At 33.1% G+C, this 17,137-nt stretch overlaps 3 protein-coding genes across 5 annotated transcripts in view; 2 read left to right on the top strand and 1 right to left on the bottom strand.

Moving 5' to 3' along the window:
- Positions 1-125: 125 nt before the first annotated feature.
- Positions 126-865, top strand: LOC110992416 (peptidyl-prolyl cis-trans isomerase FKBP2). Its single transcript, XM_022258229.2, has 2 exons — positions 126-454; positions 558-865. The coding sequence occupies exons 1-2, from the start codon at positions 275-277 to the stop codon at positions 813-815; spliced, it is 438 nt and encodes a 145-aa protein (XP_022113921.1). The 5' UTR covers positions 126-274; the 3' UTR covers positions 816-865.
- A 1,489-nt stretch (positions 866-2,354) lies between these two features.
- Positions 2,355-4,949, top strand: LOC110992446 (alpha-1,3/1,6-mannosyltransferase ALG2). Its single transcript, XM_022258273.2, has one exon. It carries the CDS (start codon positions 2,559-2,561, stop codon positions 3,819-3,821), a length of 1,263 nt encoding a protein of 420 aa, XP_022113965.2. The 5' UTR covers positions 2,355-2,558; the 3' UTR covers positions 3,822-4,949.
- LOC110992445 (activating signal cointegrator 1 complex subunit 3) overlaps positions 4,945-17,137 on the bottom strand; it is a 29,825-nt gene continuing 17,632 nt past the window's right edge. For all 3 annotated transcript variants that reach the window (XM_045628599.1, XM_045628597.1, XM_045628598.1), the window contains 18 exons: positions 16,931-17,042; positions 16,619-16,710; positions 15,750-15,826; positions 14,913-15,133; positions 14,335-14,437; positions 13,703-13,892; positions 13,196-13,349; positions 12,364-12,500; positions 11,820-12,036; positions 11,143-11,301; positions 10,479-10,620; positions 9,801-9,991; positions 8,298-8,488; positions 7,761-7,929; positions 7,225-7,512; positions 6,549-6,683; positions 5,630-5,825; positions 4,945-5,118 (listed from right to left, as the gene is read on the bottom strand). In XM_045628599.1, the coding sequence (XP_045484555.1) occupies positions 4,973-5,118; positions 5,630-5,825; positions 6,549-6,683; positions 7,225-7,512; positions 7,761-7,929; positions 8,298-8,488; positions 9,801-9,991; positions 10,479-10,620; positions 11,143-11,301; positions 11,820-12,036; positions 12,364-12,500; positions 13,196-13,349; positions 13,703-13,892; positions 14,335-14,437; positions 14,913-15,133; positions 15,750-15,826; positions 16,619-16,710; positions 16,931-17,042 (2,920 nt within the window). In that variant the 3' untranslated portion in view covers positions 4,945-4,972. The remainder of the gene's footprint in view (positions 5,119-5,629; positions 5,826-6,548; positions 6,684-7,224; positions 7,513-7,760; positions 7,930-8,297; positions 8,489-9,800; positions 9,992-10,478; positions 10,621-11,142; positions 11,302-11,819; positions 12,037-12,363; positions 12,501-13,195; positions 13,350-13,702; positions 13,893-14,334; positions 14,438-14,912; positions 15,134-15,749; positions 15,827-16,618; positions 16,711-16,930; positions 17,043-17,137) is intronic.

Genomic DNA, 17,137 nt, shown 5'->3' with positions numbered 1-17,137 from the left:
CGCTGACCGCTCACCGCACTGCGGTCTGCGGTGCGGTGACCGCAGTCGTAGACGGACTATGGTTCTATACTCTATCTACGACCGCAGTTGACAGTTGACACTTGATAGTTGACGCGAATTAAGCACATTAATTATCTTTGATTAAGTCGATGTCGGATGGATGAAAGTTGATTTGTTGATTTTAAAGTTTATAATACTGTTCACTGTTTACGATCTTACCTATTTAAACTAAGTTTAGTTTAACACTAACTGTTGTTTCTACCAGAATTGCGATATGAATACTGTTATACTTCGTGTATGCAAAATATTACTTTTCTTTGTAATTTTTATGGGTTTTATTGAACATGTTGTCATTGCTAGTAGCCCTAAAAAATTACAAATTGGTGTTAAAAAGCGACCTACCGAATGTCCTACGAAAAGTAAAAAAGGAGATCTACTGCACATGCATTACACGGTTAGAAGTATTTTGTTATTTTTTATTTCTCAAGCAAAATAAGGAGTAAGTGTTTTTGCCTAATCCTCATCCCTCTTGGCTTAATAATTGTATTTGTTTTCAGGGTACCCTTGACGATGGAACAGAATTTGATAGTTCAATACCAAGAGGAAATCCTCTAACATTTACACTGGGTGCTGGACAAGTCATTAAAGGATGGGATCAGGGATTGATAGGCATGTGTGAGGGAGAACAACGCAAACTAGTAATTCCACCAGAGCTTGCCTATGGAGAAGCTGGTGCTCCACCAAAAATTCCGAAATCAGCAACACTTACATTCCATGTTGATCTAGTAAAAATTGAAAGAAAGGATGAGCTTTAATTTCCTTTTTTAACATTTTATAAGATACATTAATTATAATTTAACATTTTTTTAAGTCTTTCATTTAGATTATGCTTATCCTGTATTGTAATTTATATTATTACTTTAATTTTAAGAAAAAATTGAAGATGAAAAATAAAATAATAATATATTTGTAGAGTTGACAACCATTTTGCTATATATATATCTATATTTGATATAAAGGAATTGCTTGGAGGGTGACCTTTTTTTTTTGAGGAAAAAATTTTCCCGAGTATTAGCGTTAGCACCGGGGTTGACCGTGGCAAAGAGAACTGCGCCGCTTTTCTCGGGATTTAATTGGAAGCCCCATTTCCGAAACCATTCGCTTAGCGACGTGGTTGAGGTCTGGAGTTTGTCCACGATGACACCTCTGTCTTTTTGAGTGGTATAGAGGGCTAGCTCCACATTCGGAGCCCTAGGGATGTCGCCGGTATACAGCGCGAAGAGAAGGGCCGTGAGCACCGAGCCTTGAGCGACACCGGCCCTGATTGGTCGAGGAGACGATAACGTTACTTCTACGCGATAGCGCATTGAATGGTCGGACAAGAAGTCGTGTACGATACGCACAAGTCTTAGTGGCACTTAAAGAGGTAGTTACAGTGGTAGAGCTTGTAAACCAAGCCGTTGTGCCATACCTTGTCGAATTCCTTCGCTATTTCGAAGAAGAGCGCACCCGTAGCTCTCGGTTTCAGGGACCTGTTCATCCCGGAAAGGATGTGCTCCGTGATCCGATGGACGCACGAGTGGACGAGCCCCTTTTCTAGGGCAAAGTCTAAGAGGCACTTTCTCACAACCTTCTCGTGCAGCTTGCTCAGCGTGTTGAGAAGGCTGACAGGGCCTAGCCCGGTAACTGTTCGGATTTTTACGGGGCTTGCCTGGCTTGTGAATACCAATAACAATGGCCTCTTCACTACGCCGGGAAGGTGCAGTTTTCAAGGAGTCAATTGAATATGGCCACTAGTGAGCATATCAGATGGGGCGGGACGCACCGGAGGACCTTGTTAGCAGGTTGCAAGAGAGTAGTACTCCCTAATTCGTGCCTACGAGGCTTACGAACAACACTTGGAGGAAGCGGGGGCTGTTACGTGCCTTTTTCAAGGCGCGGACAAAACGTTCCAGCACAAGGTGTTAACCGACAGATAACCGTTTGGCACCGTTAGGTGGCTACATTTGCAGCCTTCAAAACCGATGTCCACCTAAGGCGCGAAGCGACCAATGAGAGGGCAGCAGAAAGAGAGCGCGTGCGCACTTTTTAAAATTCAGTCGTCTGAGGCCTGTATTTATACTCTTGTCTCAGTCTGTAGGAATATATTTACAATTTACATGGTTTTGCTTTATTTTAAATTTATTTCATAACCGTGGATACAGAGTCCTTCAGTCTGAATCATAGAGATTACAATATTAAATAAAACATGATTTTCTTGTGTGTCAGTAATGAGCTATACACACCGTTCCCCCTCGCCCCAGACCCCATAATCGAGCTATTGATTTCTAAATTTTAACCACCGAATGTACTTAATAAATGTGTATAGGGGATTCCGTTTATAGTCGATATTTATTTATTTAGGATTATCTAAAGTTGGTCCTAGGCGGAACATGCTGTAGGAGTTGGTAACACTGCTCAGTTTATGTTATGTTAATATAATTAAGGGTTTAAAACTCAGATGTAAAAATATTAATGATTCCTGTTTATAATAAAGCTGTTTAATTACTCTTATAAATATGGTGAAAATAATATTCCTTCATCCGGATCTTGGTATAGGTGGGGCAGAAAGACTTGTATTAGATGCGGCTTTAGCTTTCAAAAGTAGAGGCCACGAAGTCTCATTTTTTACCAACCACCACGACCCTTCTCATTGTTTCGCCGAGACGAGGAATGGGACATTTCCCGTTACTGTTGTTGGAGATTGGATTCCGCGTTCTTTCTTAGGAAGATTTAAGGCGGCTCTCGCGTATCTGCGTATGGTCTACGCTGCAATTTATCTTGCTTGGTACGTTATCCCAGTCGAAGAACCAACCCTTATATTCTGTGATCTCATATCATTATGTATTCCATTTTTAAAATTTGCAAGGGGCCCATTCAGAGTTGTCTTCTATTGTCATCACCCTGATAAGCTCTTAAGCACAGAGCATGGTTTTCTAAAAGATCTATATAGAGCTCCCTTGAATTGGCTTGAAGAACTAACAACTGCACAAGCAGACAAAGTTTTAGTTAACAGTAAATATACTGCAAGAGTATACAAAGATGCATTTAAAAAAATAAAGGATGTCCCTGACATTTGTTACCCATCTATAAATATGGAGTTCTTTAAGAATACTACTCCTAAGAGTCTCAAGGAAGTAGTACCTGTTGGAACAGATAAATTTTTATTTCTATCCATAAACAGATATGAAAGGAAAAAGCATCTTCAATTAGCTTTGCGAGCCTTTGAACAACTAAGACATATGTTATGTGAAGAGGATTGGTATAGAGTGCATTTAATAATGGCTGGCGGTTTTGATCCAATAAACTTGGAGAATATGGAACATTTTATTGAACTGACTGATTTGGCTAGTGAACTGGATATTGATGATAAGGTAATATTACTGAAATCACCCAAGGACATTGATAAGGTATCTCTGCTATACCATTGTCATACATTAATATACACTCCATCCAATGAGCACTTTGGTATTGTGCCTCTAGAAGCAATGTATTACAGTAAGCCAGTTATTGCAGTGAATAGTGGGGGTCCTACAGAGACAGTTGTAAATGATGTAACTGGATTTCTATGTCCTCCTACCAGTGTTGACTTTGCTGAAGCAATGGCAAAACTAGTTCTAAATCCTGAACTAGGAGTAAGATTAGGCGAAGCAGGCAGGAAGAGGTTTGAAAGTAAATTCTCATTTGATGCATTTTCTGAACAACTAGATGGTATTTTGACCAGAGAAAGACAGCTTATTTCTGAGGCTAGGGCTGTTGAATATGACCACAAGCGTAAATAGCATAAAAGTGACACTCAAACAATATTTGACATTGTTTGAGTGTTAATCTTGATTGGTTGACTATTTCTTTAGTGCTTCATTATTAATGGTGTCAATCAGAAGTATAAGATTTAATAGGATTAAAAATCCATACATTTTCATCTTTCAAAATATCAATGTCTATCACCAAATTAAAGAATTTATGGTTTTGCTTTATTATCAACTAATTAATAGAGATATAGAATTTTAACTATTACATAATTTTAGAATTATTTATTTGAGGTGTGATAGTGATACACTTGACTGATTAAAAGGATTGGATGTAATTTTTGGTGATTTAAATATAGATATTAAAATATTTTGTGATATACTAAAAACTATAATGGTTTAAATATCCTTTATATTATGTAATGTTGAAATTGATAGTTATTTTCAAATTTAAGTGTGTTTAAATTTAGTTTTTATGTATGTTTAAATGTAAAAATGTTAATACCATTGCATTGTACTGTCTTATGATAGTTTTTGTACCATGTGTTTTTAGTTCTCATCTCGAGTATCCCAGCGGCCTTAAATTATATGTTTTTAATCTATTTACATTATGTATGCTTAAAAATAATTATCGTATGTCATATAGTATACAGTGTAAACAATAATACTGATAATAAATAATTACTTCTTTACAAATATGAACACATTTCACATGGTGTATCACTATGAAGAGTGTGAACCAACCAATTTGTGCTCACTTCAATGTTACAGGGAGTTTATTGTTATAAAGGATAACGTTATAAAGATATACCATAGCTATATCCAGTTCTGGTGTTAAATTATGCAGTATATGTAATAACAGCATGCAGTTGCATCCGGGATCAGAAATACTTTACAGTGCAAGCCATGGTTCAATTAATAAGGTTTCATTTTCCATCATATTTTCATATTTCATCTACAATACATTATATTAAAAAAATTGTTTTTTATTGTAAGCAGCATTACTTTTTTGTTAATAATATTTGTAATGGTATTAACAATTTTTGTGTGATATATCTATTTAAATATGAAAGAATAATTATTAGCTAAACTAGCATTGACAAATAAGAGTTTCCTAAAATTATAAAAAGGAATATTTAATTAAAACAATTTCCAACAAGATTATAAAGAATTTATTTTGAGTTTTACTCAATTATAACTTTTTCAGGTTCATATACTTTTTCCACAGTTTCAGGGGGTAAGGGATCAATAATTTCAAATTGAAGATCATACTGTTGATCCAATCCCAAGTAGCTGTCACTCATAATATACAATGTATAAATAAGACGACCTGAAAAAAAGTAAGGATAACAAATGATAGCAGGTTTCTCTATTTGTTTTGTGATATATTTTATATAGTGGTTGCCTGGAAGAAATCGCTCGAAAGCGAGGCCGCCAGTTGCTTTTCATTAAATTATGTTCATTTTTTTTCTTTTATTTGGCGCAACGAAGTGTTAATAAACAAATATTTTAATAGGAAGGTCGTTGATGTCCTGTGCTTGACACGCCATTGATTTTAAGGCATGCCGTTTTCTCACAATAATTTCCATCACTGTACTAACGCATGTGATATGTCCAACAGGGGCATGTTTACGCTACTAGTCCAACACTGATACTGTAAGAGCTAGTCAGACATATAAATTTATATGATAATAAAGTTTTTGATAAAATAAAATATTGTGAGGTGGAGTACATGTAATATTATTTATTTAAAAACGAATTCGATTACTACATTACTAAAGAATTTGTCCAGGACATAAAACTTAATATTTTGGTATAGCACTACTGTACTTTTGACATACCTGTATAATTTGGCGTATAGAATGTGAGGAGGGAATTTCCTCTAGCTGGAACTCGCTTCAAGGCATGCAATTCTCCATATTCCAAAGAACCAAGTGTAACAAACCAGCCCTCATTTTTGGATCGGGGGAATCGGGGGCATATCACCGTATTCACATTGCCTCCTCTACGTTGCATCTCTAGTACTATAGTGTATTCCTAAATAAATAGAATAAGTGAAATGAAACGGTACTAAAATATCTTAGTTCTATTGATATTTTGAAGTAGTTAAAGTAGGAACCTATATTCGAGTTTGCTTGAATTTTATTCATTGTTTGAATGAAAATGAATAAAAGAATGAAGGTAATTTGTTTTTATTTGAGGATATTAGTTGTGTAGAATATTTACATATTTGATTTCATAAACGTTAGTTTTTTATCCTTTTCGGTTGAAAGGTATTTAAAGTCGTTATAATTTTTAGTATGATTACCTTGATTATTTTATTACTCAAAATTAAAAATGTATAATTTTTGCAGCTACCAAACTGCTTAGCATATCAAAATTAATTGGTAAATACAATTATTTTCGTGTTTTTCCGATATTAAGGTTGAGCAACCAAAATTTAAAGCTTGTCTCAACAGCAATAGTTTAGATTAGTTCTCTGAGAGATTATTAATTTGTATACCTTAGGTACAGTATATTTTACTTGGACTATGTTAAGTACTACTAAAAATTTAGGGGCAGAGACATTTCTGTGTCTGTTGCATTCTTTATAGAAAAGTAGGTAACCCGAAGTGTTGAGATGTACAGGCCTACTATGCTTAAGAAGCAACGAATATTTTAATTTAAGAACCTAATTTCTTCACGATGTCATCATATTATGTATCATACACACTCGAAAAGGATATTAAGGTCTATTGGACTTTTAGACATGAGACATACCTGATTGGCATGGATCGGCATCCATTGATCCTTATGTTGTGGCGTATGAATCTTTCTATCATGTTCACAGTCGCTGTCAAACCATATTCCTCTTATACTAATTTTCACGTCTAATGTGGGTAGGTCACAAATTACCTAAAAAATATAATAATCTTAATAGCGAGCTATGTTTTTAATGGAATTAAGGTAAGTTGTTTTTGGATTTTCAAGACAGATTTCATACCAAAATAAGCACAAAATAATAATATTTAAATAACAGTTATTAAATGTTACAGTAATATTAATTTAATTATATGCGATTTTTATTCAATAACGAAATATTAATATGTTCTTCAAAATCTCAACGTAAGCCCGCCAGTTTTGTATTTAATCACTCTGTTGGTCCGAAGCGGGATGGTCGAGTCAGAGTAATCGTAAAAAAACACTTTATTTACATCAAAATAACACAAAAGTAAAGAAAAGTAAGGATATATAAATGAAGATAAAGAATGTAACTGAGTTTCAGATCAGTTTCTTGCAGATAGACTACTGTGTGCTGTGGTAAATGCGCACAAGCATTCTTCTTTCGACTTAAGCGACTTTAAAAGCAGTGAATTATATTGAAATGAGCGTTTAATTTAATATTGTTTAATATAGATTTATCCTGTATTAAAATTTTAAGACTCCTAATACTGACCTTGTAAATCTGATCAATTTGATTCTCCTCGAACTCGCGTCTCAAATACTTTGCTAGCAGTTCATAGTTCCGCATACAAGCGACTTTTAGACCATTTAATATCGTACACGGTTTATTAGTATCTTTGGCCATACTAGAGAATATATAAAGATGCTGCGACTCTATGTGAGGCAAAGTGGTCAAGGGTGAGTCGGATGGCCAGCGGGCTTGGATTATACACTGCATTAATATTTGACAAGACAGACAGACATATAACCATCCGTTTTCTGCTGACGTGTCAATCATGGCCTGAAAAAAGGAAATTGTTACATGTGCCGGTTTGATAGGGATAAAAAAATAAAACATCTTTTTTTTAAATAAGATATATAACATACAGCGTTAACCAATGATTAGCTATTAAAATATTTTTACAATCACGAACATTTAATTTGAAATACGTCTATAATTTATGTAACGCCTATTTCTTATTTCATTAGTACACATATGTAAAAAAGATTGTTACGTTAAATTTTACATTTCACACTAAGATAAATTACCTGAATAATCCTGATAGTTTGGTCAAGAACAGATTTAGTATCTGTTAAGTAATCGGTGTTTGGTAACTGTATTCTGGTCAAGTGCGCTTGGAGCAGCAAAAAGGCTTTTACATGGGAGGAGTCTAGAGTGAGTGGGTCTACAGGAAGACGGCAAAGTTGGGATAATTCACTGAAAATACGTTTAAATTACGAATGCGATATGATTGAAATGAACTTAATATGTATAACAATTATTTACATACATTAATAAATAGTTGGAACTTATCATGTATGAAGTTTTTGTGAGAAAATAAAAAAATATTATTATTATTAATATAAAATACATTATACTGTATTTTATATGCAGTGATACCCGTTCTGGGTCTGGGTTCGATTTCTAATGGTAAAAGCGGTGCATGTAACAGTAATCAAAAGCCTTCTTTAACAAGTCGAACTCGAAGTCGAACATATTCACCAAAAAGAAAAAAATCTAGCCATGACTTTTTTGATTCTTCTTTCACCTTAGATTCTTTGCTTATGCTATATCTTTTGACTTACCCATTTAAAACATCCTCGTTATGTCTCACAGGTAGAGTAGCATATTCGTGACTGTCCGACAGCACACGTAATAATGCATCTAAATCAAGATTACTTTGTAGATGTTCAGTGAAATGCGCCATTGTCTTATGTGACAGGTAGTAATAGGATGCTATCCTACCCATCCATGTAGATTGGACTGTGCGCTGATCCTACAAATAGCAATTATAAATCGATATTTAATATACATACCAAGAAATTAGTTCAAATTTAAAGTAGTTGAATGTTTCTTCAAAATTATAGGATTCAATTTTGAAAATATGCTTGTTGACTAAAGAATTTGTTGATATGATTATTCCGGAAATAAAACTATATGTAATAGTGAAAAACAAATGAAAAAGTTTGTGTTTAGTCCATATTGTAGATTTTTATGTAAATATATAGAAAGTAATAAAATTAAAGTGTAAGTGTGTACATATATATAAATTATTCATAAATAGGAAATAGTATTTAATCATGTTATTACTCATATTTGTGTTGTCTGTGCTGTCTTTAAACTAAGAATCGAATTTCAACTATTTTGTTTCTTAGGTGCATAATTATTATTTTCACCGATCAACCTCCTTCGTGCCTTCTCCATTTACACGACACTGACGAAGTATCTTCTGCCCAGGTGGCACAAATAAAAGCCATATTAAAAAAAAAAGTGAAAAACAAAATGATAGTGTACTTAGCTAATAATTATGCGTTATGGCGTATTAAAAAATTATTTTTTTATTATCCTATCTATTATTTGTTAAGAGACTACTAAACCTTATTACTTTCATTTCCAATCACGGGCTACAAGCTTCACCAATATCTAAATCACTACATAGTATAAAACAAAGTCGCTTTCTCTGTCCCTATGTCCCTTTGTATGCTTAAATCTTTGAAACTACGCAACGGATTTTGATGCGGTTGTCGTTTTTTAATAGATAGAGTGATTCAAGAGGAAGGTTTATATGTATAATAACATCCATTAAATAGTGGAGAAGTACTATTATTTATGAGGTTTCTAATGTGATGTCGTAAATAATTATATTTTTTCCGCTTACATTGCAAACGCAGGCTGAACCCTACGAGTTTTACCAAAATAATGTACTATGTATTGTACACATTGAAAAGGTCTACAGAAAAGTCCGTCTATCTCTTATGGATATCCCACATTTTTATATACAACGTTCACAGATTTTCTGTAGTGTATTTAGTATCAGCTTTGCACCCGTGCGAAGCCGGGGCGGGTCGCTAGTTTAAAATAAATCAATTGAATTAAATATTAGCTTGAATCAAAATTGATTGATACAGAACATTAATTATTATATATAGTATATAAATTATGGTCTATCTGCCTTAAAATCGATTATACTCTGATTTTTAATTCTGTAGAATTCTGACAGCTATCATTTTTTGACATGTCAGAGATATAGTTTTATTTATCTATGCATACCTTTGTCTCTTTGGAATAAATGTTAAAATGTCGTATACCTCTTCAATTTCCACACAACCGGCGTTGGTTAATGCATCGAGCGATGTTTGTACCAAACTTGACAAATAATAGTTGACATCTTGAGGCTCAATACTCTCCAAGTTGTAGTAAGACGGGTTTTTAAGTAACCTCCGGAAGAAATACGTCCAGGTTAAATAATCTAATATATCCTGTTTTGTTTGTACTGTACCTGTAAGATATTTTTCACATTTATCTATAGCCCGTAAAAAATGGGAAACCAGATTTTTTTTGTTGGTCACATTAGTATTTAATGTTACTCATGTTAAAAAGGCACACAGGTAAAATTGTCTCTTATCTTATTTACTTTACAGGAAATTGAGAATTATTAAATAACAAACTTATCTATGCAGGAGGCCATTAATTAACAAGAATTTAAATCTAAAAAATACACAGACAAGCAAAGAATAAAGAACAAAATTCTAAGTTATATGCCACGTGTACTGATACATTGAAAGAGTTGATAGCAAATCACTTAAAAAGCCCTTTTATCTTCTAATTATAATATACACTTACAATACATTTGTTAATCGTATTGCTAATAGTTCAGATTCAGTAACGAAACTTAGATATAACATGACGGTGTGATAAAACCTAATATTATTTTTTGTTTTATTCGAATTATTCAAATTTGGAATATTTAAACTTTTTCAAAATACCTGCAACAATTTCAGCGTTCAAATGGTCAGCCAATACTTGAAGTAAGCTAGATTCCACGGGGAATGGTTCGTAGAGAAACTTCTTGTAGAAATTCTTCTTTTGATCATGTACTAATACTACAGCCACGCCTTCATTGTCGTACTGAAAATAAACGTATTAAATTGTACTAGGCTTACATAAAAATATACCAATCAAGAATTTAGCCTTTCGTATATATGACTTGTTTTAGTACTAATCTTTAGTATAAACCTTTGGTAACGAAGTTTTTTTTTCGTCGCCCGAGGCAGGACGCGGTAACAGTCTTGTCCGCATCAGTAGTGTAAGTGGATTAACTTACTAATGGTACACAATCAATGACAACGAAAATATTGTTATTGCTTTCAATTAAATCCATGGTGAAGTTGATTGCGTACTGATGGTTTATAGTGGTGAGGTTTTGCGTACAAGATTGTTTGGTAGCAATACCGTAACAGAACTGGCATGTCTAAGACACAAACGACATAAGCCGGACTTTAATAAAGAAGCGCAAACAATGCCCAATAGATTGGGCTCAAGAAAATAGAGTACCTATTTATAAAAGGTTAGCGCGATCTCTCTGGCATTCAGAGTGATGATTGGCTTCTGAAACAAATAAAAAAAAAACATAAGATGCGGTTAACTTACTTGCGGTCTTCCAGCTCTACCCATCATTTGCAGTACATCAGTGATGGGCATATCGACATATCTCTTCTGTTTTCCGTCGAAATACTCCGTGCCCTTTATCACTACTAGATGAGCTGGGAAGTTCACTCCCCAAGCGAGTGTCGCGGTACATATTAACACCTGTAGTTAAAATCAATGTAATTTATAATCAATCACATATTAAAATCTTACAGTAGATGACGTCATTGGAGGACAAATTCAAACACGCCTTGATCTGTGAATAACTATCAGCCAAAGTTTCCAGCAACGTTTACTATTTTATACAAAACAATATTATCTAATAAATCTACAGTTTACATAAATGATGCGGTAAACTATAAAGTAAATAATAAATTAATGAGAATTCCGTAAATTCTTCGAGAAGCATTAAGAAAGTAGGTGTTTTAATTTGCTAACAAAAAATTTTGACGAATTTCTTAATGAAATTCAGTTTTTATAGAGACACGCTTCACATTTATGCCAAAAAATCTTCGCCAGACGCAATTTTATGTTTATCAAAATATCTGGCAAGTAATATTAGTAGCAGTAAAAACATAGTCAAGGACTACATATGTAAAGCTCAACATCCAATAGGCTATTTATGATGTTCCCAAATAGTGTTTCAAATATCGTTATTACTTTAAATCTAAATAACATACCTGAATCTTCTGGTTAATAAACAATTCCTCCACCGTAGTTCTATCCTTTTCATGTAGACCAGCGTGATGTATACCAATACCAAAAGCCAGGGTGAGTTTCAGGTTCGATTCCCGTATATTTGACAGAATTAATTCCATCTCGTTCTCTTGCATGTGAAGCCATTGTTTGGGATTCTCCTCAGCTGCTAAATATGCTATAAGGTCTAGTGCCGTTAATCTAAAATGTATAATTATGAATCAATGGTTTTATATTTAAAAACTAAAAGTTATTACGTATTAGATTGAAATAATTCATTTAAGGTTTTATAAAACTAAAGAGGTTGTTAAAAAGTGTATTAAGAATATAACATACAACATACACACTATCACGTACATACCCACACTTTAACACCATCACACAACACAACCAAATTAGACTTAGTTAAATAAATTGCATCACAATTAGACAAATGTATTGAATACTTTTTGTTTGTTTGTTCCCTTTTGTAAATCTTTTTTTAAATCTATTTAATGAGGACCAAGAGGTAAAAAATCATGATCATACCTAGTCTGCCTTCTACTAGATACGAAGACAAGTGATGGCGCGCACGGGGAATGCGTACGTATTGCTTGAAACGTAGGTTTATTCATTGTCATCATACGCGGACAGTAGTGACGCCCAGGGTGACCTGATATATGTACCTGTGTCAGAAATTTTTTAATAAGACACCAGAGGTTACAGCTGTTAGAATTGATTATTATCGTTCGCCTCAATCAAAAATTCACCACAAACCTTTTAAACCTTACATACTAGTGCTACAGTTATATCTTACCGAGGCAAAAATTTCTACCCATTCTCGTGGCGCAATATGATGGTGCCGCCAGATTGTGTATCGATTGCATTTCTAGTTCTTGAAAATTTTTAGGTTATGTCATAGTGATGTCGATGGCGCGATCCATAGTTGACTGTTTGGTTATATTGAATTAAAATTCAAAATCATTTATTCATAAAGGTAACACAATGTACACTTATGAACGTCAATAAAGAAATACATATTAAATGCTTCTAATTTTACATTTACTCCAGGGCGTAGAACGGAAAAAAAGAAGTAGCATAAAATGCTCATTTAAATCGCCAAGTTTGGTTTAAAAAATTTGTACAGAGCTGCAACTATTTACTTACATCATGAATAAACTATTAAACCAATACATAACATTTGCAAACATTATAGCTCAAATATATATGGTCACATATACATATAATAATAACAGGGTAGAGATTAATAACAAAATATTTTGGGGTCCGTAAGAAAATAAATTTTAAGAATTTCATAGTATTCTTAGCAGTATAATAAAACATTAAGAAATTGTCGGATGAAATATATTATATTACTTACTTCCAAAGGCACAGGTCGCACGGAGGGTCTGAAGTTGTAGAGTCCCATTTCGCCTATGTTCAACCAGTTCGCTAAATCTTTGGCATTAGCTAGAGCTGTTGACAGACCAATTATGCGCAGCCGCCGTGACGTATGCGATTCAATAAAATTGGTTCTAAAAATATATAATCAAGTTTCACAGTTTGGACTAGGTAAAAAATATAATCACCATAGCCCCAACTAAAAACTAAAGAACCAGTATTTTTTTATTGAAAAGGTTAACTAGGCGCAAGCAGTAGGTTGTTATATGGTTCATGAACGTTTGAAAGTTGTTATATGGTTTATAATCGTTTGAAAGATGTTATATGGTTTGTAATCGTTTGAAAGTTGTTATATGGTTTAGGATCGTTTGAAAGTTGTTATATAGTTTATGATCGTTTGAAAGTTGTTATATGGTTTATGATCGTTTGAAAGCTGTTATTTGGATTATGATTGTTTGAAGAAAGGTTCTAAAGCACAAATACCTACCTTGACACAATAACCTCGAGTACCGGCCCCCTATCTTCACCCAATAGATGTATCTCATCTATAACTATCAAAGCCACGTCCTGTACGTAATTTCTCGTCTGCCACGAACGACTTATACCATCCCATTTTTCAGGCGTTGTTACTATCACCTGAGAACTTTTTATGGCTCGAATGTCGGGTGATACGTCACCTATATAAAACAAGTAATTATTAAAGTAATTTCTATACTTATATTTGTGGCCATGGCCGACAAAAGAGAACTCTACTTCGAGTGTTTTAAATAGGCTGTTAGGAGATCTGATGTTCATAAGTGATCATGTATGTGATTTTTGCTAGAAAAATGTTAAACAGTATTCTGAATCCTCATAGGAATTACGAACTGTTAAAAGCACAAAACATTAGCGGCTGGAGGTTAAAGGACCAGGCCAAAAGCCTGTAGCGACTCGATGCATAGTATTCAACTTAAAGAAATTGTCGTTGCGTTAAAACATAGAAACGGAACGACGAAAATATGAAAAAGACATATTTTTACTAATGTGTTTTTTGGACAGATAATCTTATGTACAAGTGCGCGCTATTTAACATTTATGATATGATTTTTCAGGTTTTAATAAGAAAACATTAAAAATTACCTGTCAACTCAACTACTTTTTTTCCGAGTCTCTCCTCAAGTCTCACTTTCCAATCCTTAATTCTTTCTTTAACGAGCGCTTTTAGCGGTGCGATATATACGACCTTAATTAAAATGAAGATTCCGTTAATCAAAATTTGCTTTAAACAAACTTTTTTTCACAAAAGTCCCATATAAATCGTTAAATAATAACAGAACAATATCATTATCTATGCTATTATTCCATGTTATTTTAAAAAGGAAGGCAACCGAAAGAATGAGGTAGGACATCCGCTTAGTCTGTATTAAGTGATCACACTCAGGCAAGGCTAGTATAAAAACTCTATGAAGATTCTAAGACTATGAATTAAAAACCTTATCAATTTATTTTAATTACAAAACCAGAAATTCATTACAAAACCTTCGTAAACAAAAAAATGGCGTTAATTCATTTACGTATTATTCCTCAGGTTTTTATAAAGACCATTATTTTTATAAAATAGGCAAACGTGCGCATATTACAGACAATGAACGAACATATTAGTAGGTGCGTTGCTACTTTTAAAAAATCTTATACATTAACTATACAGATTACCTTACCTTACAACCAGGATATTGATTGAAAACCCTAAACATAGCTATTTCAGCCACAATTGTTTTTCCTGAACCCGTCGGTGCACCCAATAACACATTATTATCAGTGTGGTATAGGCAGTGAAATATTTGAGTTTGTATCGGATTGAAATGAGAAAAATTGTAGAGCATTTCGTATGATGGTTTATTGAGCGCTGTAACTGGTAACGGTTGCAGTTCCAATAGGTCTGAAAATATTTATTTTTAACCGAAATTAATAAAGACAAGTCATTTGACCGATAGTAAAGTTTTCAGAGTAGGTATTATTCCATAAAACAAGTATCTCTGGGTCTAACTTTTTAGGTATTAACTAAATCAATAAGTATATTTAAATATTACAACTTACAACATTCGTAATAAAGTTTTGAGAGCAAAAAAAAATTTAAATTCATATATTGTATAATACGTAATTTCAATATTGGTAGTCCCCAAACGCAGATTTAAATACGTAAAAAATAAGGATACCTATATAATCATCGGAAACAATTAAATTATAAATCTAGGTATTAACTATTTTGATAATATGTAGTATATTAAAATTTGAATTACATATTTGGCTTTTGAAGTTATTCGAAAAATAATTCGACTATTTTAAGAAAGTCGAAACGATTGTACGTGAGGTGTACGTATAATTGTGGTTGGTCAACAGAATATCTACTCCAATACGAATTGACACGGGACAAATACTACATTATTATGTCCACGTCATCAATAATAAATAAATAAAATATTAAATCACAAACAAACGCAATGTTACTTTCTTGCACCGTAAATAAAAAGCAACTAAAATTTTATTTTGGTTACCTGTATGTGGCGGGTGTGTTTCAGGTAAAATCAGATGTTGGAATGTAAGAGGTAGAACACTTTCTGATCCTAACCATCTGGAAATAAATTAGTATTATAAATTTTTTTTTTTTTTTATAGAACAGGGGGCAAACGGGCAGGAGGCTCACCTGATGTTAAGTGATACCGCCGCCCATGGACACCCTCAATGCCAGAGGGCTCGCGAGTGCGTTGCCGGCCTTTTAAGAATTGGTACGCTCTTTATATAATATTAAAAATAACGTAAATATTATCATATAAATAATTTACAAATATCTAAATTAACGCGGAGGAGAAATATAGTTTTTTTTCATTCCCGTTTATTAAATATTTAATCAAAATTGATTTATTCATATTGGTAACACTACACATGCAAGTCTCCGCCACTATTTGTAATCACCAAGTTTTGGTGTAAAGCAAATTGTAAGAAAATGCTAGTCTTCACTTGACATATTGAAACAAAACGTCATAATAATTACTTTATAATTAATTAATTAGTAATTTTTGACACATCACTACACGGCAGATCACTTCAATTGATTTTTTACTTTTCATTTCGCTGTTGATATAACGCTATATTATATTCATTAAGATTTTTGAAAATTAAACTAATTAAATTACGCCAACATATTATATATTGATTGATTTTGTGTATGGTGAGCTATTTGTGATTTTATTTAAAGGCAAATTATTTGTTGTCAGTCTAACCTCTATAATTCATATGCTAATTGTATCATTATCGGTACGAAATTATAAAGTTCAAGTCAAGGAAATAAGGTGCTCAGGGGATACTTTTAATTGTTTTAAAACATTATTTTTTTATTTGCTATATTTGGAGACACAATAAATACCTTTCGGATGTTGCTCGTATGTAGTACTGTGGTGGCAATGGCTCAGATATCGGTATCGTTATAATCAACTCTTGCGGTTCATTTGTTATAACCTGGGAAAATATAATTTATTTTTTACAATATAACGTTCTTACATCTATTGTCTGTGCAGTGTTAGGAAAGTTACGTACAGAAACTGATTTATGAATTTTTCTTCAACACATTTGATAATGACTTACTTATAGCAATATAAATAATAAAAAATATTATATAACTTGTGAAACACTATTATTAAGATATTATGTAAATGTATTAATTAATTATCACACTAACCTGTTTTTTAGTAATTAAAAAGTACTCGTGGTAGTACATAATATCGGATTCCGGATCTTCCACCCATATCCAAAATGCTTCAGGTGCCTTGCCATGGTACTTGTCGTTCCATCTATATTAAGTTTAAATAATAAAAAAATTAGGATGATAACTTATAGTTTATGAATAAGATGGTTCTAATTTAATTTTATAACTCATAAAATTAAT

The sequence above is a fragment of the Pieris rapae genome, chromosome 6, assembly GCF_905147795.1.
Source record: "Pieris rapae chromosome 6, ilPieRapa1.1, whole genome shotgun sequence".
NCBI classification, from domain to species: Eukaryota; Metazoa; Arthropoda; class Insecta; order Lepidoptera; family Pieridae; genus Pieris; species Pieris rapae.
Note: the sequence above shows the minus strand (reverse complement) of the source record. Positions and strands in the feature narration are given on the sequence as shown.

Excerpts from the sequence above, each read along its gene's own strand:
- LOC110992416 (XM_022258229.2), top strand. The coding sequence starts at position 275 with ATGAATACTGTTATACTTCGTGTATGCAAAATATTACTTTTCTTTGTA. Across the intron at positions 455-557 it reads TACTGCACATGCATTACACG|GGTACCCTTGACGATGGAAC; the intron begins GTTAGAAGTATT and ends ATTTGTTTTCAG.
- LOC110992446 (XM_022258273.2), top strand. The coding sequence starts at position 2,559 with ATGGTGAAAATAATATTCCTTCATCCGGATCTTGGTATAGGTGGGGCA.